The sequence below is a fragment of the Pseudophryne corroboree genome, chromosome 5 (assembly GCF_028390025.1).
Source record: "Pseudophryne corroboree isolate aPseCor3 chromosome 5, aPseCor3.hap2, whole genome shotgun sequence".
Taxonomy (NCBI): Eukaryota; Metazoa; Chordata; class Amphibia; order Anura; family Myobatrachidae; genus Pseudophryne; species Pseudophryne corroboree.
Window position 1 is genome coordinate 591,748,768 of NC_086448.1, and position 6,814 is coordinate 591,755,581.

At 43.9% G+C, this 6,814-nt stretch overlaps 1 protein-coding gene across 1 annotated transcript; it reads left to right on the top strand.

Moving 5' to 3' along the window:
• The first annotated feature begins 1,312 nt into the window (after positions 1-1,312).
• On the top strand, positions 1,313-2,275 carry LOC134929635 (paraneoplastic antigen Ma1 homolog). The gene has a single exon (XM_063925217.1). The coding sequence runs from the start codon at positions 1,313-1,315 to the stop codon at positions 2,273-2,275; it is 963 nt and encodes a 320-aa protein (XP_063781287.1).
• Positions 2,276-6,814: the final 4,539 nt, after the last annotated feature.

The window sequence follows — 6,814 nt, forward strand, 5'->3', positions numbered from 1 at the left end:
AAGGTTTCAATATAGTTCACTCAAAGTGCAACGCCTTGCAGTTCTTTCCAATATCAACTTTGATCTGATAAACAATTATAAACAGCTTAGCAATATGGAGTCTATGAACAAAGATTGTTTCCATCTTTATCACTTTACACTAGAGGGATAGAGGAGTTAACCCCCTTAGTAGAGAGCAGTGCAAGCTGAACATATATATAATCGATGGGGAGAGACTCAAGAAACAATTCCCTGCAATCACTGTGACACCAGAGACAATTCCTCGCAATCGCTGTAACACAGCAAATGCGGAAGATTTATATTTCCCCAGCTCTCATGTTTGTATGCCGCAGACTCTGACCATTAACTTAAGGCTGCCCAGAGGGAGGAGCTAGGCCTATGGACTTATCCCCGATAACAGGGAATAACATTTAACGGACAGTCGTCATCTGCGGAAGATTCAGGTCTCTCAACTAAATCAGCCCAGGTATAGTGTCCTCACAAGCCCCTATATAGCCGGTAGTGGGGCCCTCCACCTATCAGAGGTCAGCTTCAAGGGAATTATACGGTACAATCCAACCGGGACTGGTAGACATCATTCATTGGAAAACCGAACTACCCCGCGTTAGTGGATTTATCAGTGGATAGCAAGCTCAACGCATAGTATCTATCTCCGTCAAGGGCCCCAACAGTGCACCAACGAGTTATTCATCTCAATACCCAATTAAAACTTAACTAGGGACTTGATATACGTCGCTGAGACTAGTACGACTATTAATAGATCTACAGAGAAAGAGCTATGAGTTCTTGATGAAATTTAGTTTTTATCCAACAAACCGGTATATTTTTTTGTATATGCATGCAGTTAATATTGTATAGAGGGAAGGGTAGCTTATATTATAGTACAATATCGTTGTCTGCTTAATTATTATACATTGAGAAGCAAGGTACTCTATTTGTGATTCACTCTTACCTGAAATATTAAATTGTGATATTCTGCAGTATAATAAAAACAAACAAAATACTTACCTGTGTATTGAAGTTCCAGTCCAGAAGTCTCCGACGTGTCTGAAAAACATCACCAAGTGTGTAAAGGTTAGTGTTATATGGAATATTCACCCAAGGGGTAACATTAATTACTCTTTTAAGGCTTTCCCAAGCAAGCCATGGATTTACTAACGCTTGGGTGGAGGCACTCCTAACTTATTACATAGTAACCAGACAATCTCAGGGATTGGAGGATAAGATAGGGTTACATGTGGAGGCACTGCTGAGATCCTCCTTATACGGTGGTCTCCTGTTTATGAAAACTACAGAAGTAAATATTGTCAGTATGGCATTCATTAACAAAGCTAATATTGGGCGATGGTGCCGCGAGAAAGGGGTGGATACCCATTACTGTTTTGGGTTAAAGGGAAACCTGGTAACTGTAACAGATGATGGGCTGTTGAAGACTGTGGGGTCTTTATGTGGTGTACATCAACCCTGTATTGTAGATAAGTGGAAAGGGCCTTATGGGGATATTTGTGCTGCCCTCATTAATAATAAAGAGCCATTAGATCGAACACTCATACCAAGTATGATATTATTGGAAGGGACAATGGGAAGGAAAGTTCAAATAGTGTGGCCGGAAGAAAGGAATGAAGAGGAGGAAACAGAAGCAGCCCAAGGGGAGGACTCCGAGGGTATGGGAATGGGGGAACCTGTGTCGGGGGGTTGTTTTCATACTACTGGATGGGAGGTGGATCCCCCTGCTACTACCCCGAAGGTTCTTCCTGAAACTCAAGCAGATAATGTTGTGGATAAAGTGGTTAGTCACCTTGAAAGGTGGCATTATGAAGGTGGATACCGTCAATTAAGAATTTTTTCAGGAATCATTCCTGTTCCGGCTGGTGAAGAAACATATGAGTGGTGGCGTGAAGCTGCCATACAACATTCAGAAGAATGGCAATTTCCCGAACATATACGACGACAACGGGTGATCAAGAGTTTACGGGGACCTGCCATGGGGGTGATTCAGGCAACACGCCGAAGTAACCCTACCGCCACATTAAGAGAATACTTAGAAGCATTGGACTTTTCCTTTGGAACATTAGAGGATATGGGAGACCTGGTGGCCCGATTGAATAGCACTTATCAAGATCATGGCGAGACCCTAACCCATTACATATACCGCGTCGACTGGTTAATATACAAGATCGTGGATAGAGGGGATTTTAGTCCGGATATAGTAAATAAGAAGAGACTAAAGCAAGTGTTGAAAGGGGCCCTGACCAATAACCCGGTCGCCCAATGACTAAGATGCACCATGACTAATGCAAAACCCCCTACATTGACCAAGTTGGTTAAAGAAGTAAAACTAGAAGAGGTACAAATCGAGAACTGTGAAGAGTCTATTAGGAAAGTTAAAGTGGTGCTGCCCACTACAGATACCATCCCTCCTCCTATGGATGATAGACTGGTAAAACTAATTGAAGAACAAAACAAGAAGATTGACCAATTGATTGCTTTACAGACTCAACAGCCACTGGGAATGAATAGAACTTCTGGATGGGTCGAGGAATTAACAGGAGAGGTGAATCTCGAGCAAATACAGAGTGTTACAGCTGTGGACAGTAAGGGCATCGGTCATTTGAATGTCCCATAAACCGATATGAACCAAGAGAAAGTAACCCCAACAATAGGAGGAGAGCGTCAATGGGGGAAAACGAGAATGGGAGCCCTGTGGACCCCTCACAGGCTCCCCGATCATAAAGGTTCAGGCCATGGGGAGTGGCCAGTGGTCCCATAATCTTCCGGATAATTTACTGGGACATGCACCACTAACGAGGGCCATAATTAATGGACATGACTGTACCATTTTAATGGATAGTGGTTCTCAAGTATCCATTGTCTTTGAGTCATGGTATAATGAACATCTTTTTGATATTCCCATTCAACCCCTCAGCGGACTCACTATCTGGGGATTGAGTGAGCAGCGGTATCCTTATACCAACACACAGATTACTTTTGAACCAGGCTTGAGCTCGCACAATGAGACTGTCCCGTTAATAGCACTAGTATGCCCTGATTCCCCTGGGGACAATTTGAATTTACCGGTTATTGTGTGTACAAACACTAACATGTATTGGAACCTCATTCGGTGGTGTGAGAAACAGGAGTTGGAAAACAGGGATACTCGGGATGAGTCTGAGTCGGAAGGAAATTGTCGACATCTGAAGGTGGAATGCTCCGCTGTAGACACTGAGGAACAGGAGCCCCTTAAGGAGTGACCGTCGGTTTCTCGGCTTAATCTAGAATCCTGTTTTGTGGGAAGTAACATTGATGACGAGTGTAAGCAGCTTCTTATGGAACAACTGAAACAGAGGGAAGACGTCTTTGCAAAAAGTGAATGGGATCTAGGGTCCGCAGTAGGGGTGGAGCACCATATTAGATTGGCCAATAATAGACCATTTCGGGAGAGATTGAGAAGACTGGCACCAGCGGATTTTGAGGACGTAAGGAGTCATCTGAAGGGACTACTAGAGAATTATGTAATAGGGGACTCAGAAAGTCAAAATGCCTCTCCTATAGTCATGGCCAGGAAAAAGAATGGAGAAATTAGGCTATGCATCGATTATCGCACCTTGAATAGCCGAACTGTCCCGGACCAGTACACCGTTCCTAAGCTAGAGGAAGCCTTGGATTGTCTGCAGGGAAGTAGATGGTTTTCGGTGCTAGACCTCCGCTGCGGGAACTATCAAATCCCCATGAGCAAAGCCGATAGGTCTAAGACCGCTTTTATATGTCCCATTGGTTTTTTCGAATTTTTGAAGATGCCTCAAGGGATAACGGGAGCCCCCACAACATTCCAGAGGACTATGGAAAAAACGGTGGGAGATATGTGCTACCGTGAAGTGTTAGTATATTTGGATGACATCATCGTGTTTGGTAGGACACTTCAGGAGCATAATGAAAGATTGCTCAAGGTACTGGATCGCTTACAAGCCAGAGGGCTGAAACTGTCGGTTGAAAAATGTAAGTTCTGTCGCTCTTCGGTGAAATATCTAGGGCATATAGTAAGTCGACAGGGAATATCTACCGATCCGGATAAAGTTAATACCGTAAAGAATTGGCCACGGCCTGATAATCTTAAGGATTTGCGATCATTTTTGGGGTTTTGCGGTTACTGTCGCAAATTTGTACCGCAATATTCGCAAATTGCCTGACCTTTAACGGATCTAACTCGAGGCTACCCGCCAAGGAATGGAAAATCCTTTGGGTTAAAGTCAAGTGAAAGGAGAGATTATTTTAAACCCAAAGAGCCTTTCGGGAGTCGGTGGGACCTACCATGTGAAGAGGCGTTTGAAAAGCTGAAAGAAAGATTAACCAACTCTCCTGTCTTATCCTACGCGAACCCAGAGCTCCCCTATGAAGTTCACATTGATGCTTCGTTCGATGGGCTGGGAGGAGTTTTATACCAACAGCAAGAAGAATAGCTAAGACCCATTGCTTATGTTAGTTGGGGACTATCTAGTAGTGAGAAGAAGTATCCCGTACATAAGTTAGAGTTCTTGGCCCTCAAGTGGACTGTAACTAAAAAATGTCACGATTATCTTTATGGCGCAAAATTCCTTGTGCAAACTGATAATAATCCATTAACTTACCTCCAGACTACTGCCAAGCTTGATGCAACAGGTCACCGGTGGCTGGCAGCTTTAAGTAATTATAATTTCACCCTAAAATACCGACCATGGACGGTCAATCTGGACACAGATGCGTTATCTCGAATGCCCCATCCGCAATGAGGACCCCAACGAATGGGTAGAAGTCCCAGCAGTAGTTGTAAAAGCACTCTTGTCACCAGATCCATATAACTAGGAATGCAACGGTGGCGGCTATTAATTTAACTGGAGCTTCCGATCAAGCCATACCACTTCAGTATCGTAACCTGAGTCGATCCTCGGTAGAGGGATTGGCAATCATCAGTTCGGCCCAGCTGGCTAGGGATCAGAGAGCTGATCTGGATATAGCCCAGATTGTACATATGTTAGAGAAACATCCTACTGATGAAGTGAAAAAGATTCTGACTGTTAAGTCTCGAGTATTACTACGCCAATGGAAATGCCTGAGATTACTGAATAGTATAGTCTATCGGAGCAGTCTACGCCCAGATGGCAGTAAAAGATGGCAGATTGTATTACCTAGTAAATATAAACAGTTGGTCTTGTCAGAATTGCATGATCGACATGGCCATTTGGGGTATGACAAAACCCAAGGGTTGATTTCAGATCGTTTCTTCTGGCCTCTTAAGAATCGAGATATTGAATATTTCTGTAAGACCTGTGGGAACTGTATCCTACGGAAGACCCTACCTACCAGAGCTGCTCCCTTAGTAACTATGCAGAGCTCTGGGCCTCTGGATTTACTATGTATCGACTTCTTGTCATTGGAAGAGACAGGAGGCAAAGATGGAAACATCTTAGTGGTTACCGACCATTTTACTCGCTATGCACCAGTCTACGTGACTACTAACCAAAAAGCGCTAACGGTGGCAAGGACGCTTTGGGAGAAGTTTTTACAGCATTATGAATTGCCCGCAAGAATACACTCCGATCAAGGGAGGGACTTCGAGAGCAGGCTGATTCAGGAACTATGCCTTTGCTGTGGAATTAAGAAATCTCGAACGACCCCTTACCACACCCAAGGGGACCACCAACCAGAACGGTTCAATCGTACATTATTAAATATGTTAGGAACGTTGAATCCCAAACAGAAACTACAGTGGAAGCAATATATCTCCTCATTGGTACATGCATATAATTGCACCAGGAATGGGTCTACTGGGTATACACCTTATTTTCTTATGTTTGGTCGAGAGTCTAGACTACCAATTGATGTGTGTTTAGGGACTATATCTCAAGATGCTCGATGGATAAACAATGAAATAGAAGAAGCAAATATTCGACCGGAAGTGAGGCCTCCTGATCCCTAACCGCAGGAACCCTTTGCTATAGAGGTAGATGAGGAAGAGAATGAAGGTTGCTATAGTGGAAGGTACTATAAAGATAGTGGATCTTCTGCAGCTGAAAGGGTGGAGATTGCCGTTGATGGTAATAACCGTGATAATGTACCTAGAGTGTCTAGTGATGATTGGAGACAGGAAGACAGCCTTAGGATTGAAGAAAGGAGTGAGGAAGGGGATAGCGGTTCGCGTTTATGGGGTGGATCCATTGGGGATACCACCAACGAATCAGTAATTGCTCCCCTTACCTTCCCTAGGCCACAACGAACCCGAAAGCCCCCTCGGGTTCTCAATTATGATCAATTGGGAACCCCAACAGTGGTACCATTGGTAGTACACCCTCAGTTTGTTCTGCCTTGGCCCTACTTTGAGAACCCCAGTTGTTGATCTACTGGGGGAACAGTGTGAAGTAATAATATATAAAGGAGATGGTGATTCCTTAATTTAACCTATCCCATCAGAATCACCAGTGGGAGAATGTAGCCCTCTATATACATATATATATATAGGCTAAGAAAGTACAGTTTATTAAAGGCCCCCTTGTATATATGTGTATGATACAACTATTATATTACAGACTAATAATATGGCTCTTTATATGCTGGGTATGATTTATGATTATATGGTGTCTTCAAGCACTGGGGGAGAGTGGGCAGTAGAGAAGCTTCTAGCAGCCAGGCACGAGGGACTCCGGGGAACTGAAAAAAAAGACCATTGGGAGCTCGAGTAACTAACGGACGGCAGGAGAGAGGACCAGCCAGAAGAGAGATCGAGTGAGGATGGTACGGGGATTGTAAGCCAGAGCCGCCGTTGACTAGGAGAACTGCGATC

Bases quoted from the DNA above. Each gene is read 5' to 3' on its own strand.
- LOC134929635 (XM_063925217.1), top strand. From the start codon at position 1,313: ATGGCATTCATTAACAAAGCTAATATTGGGCGATGGTGCCGCGAGAAA.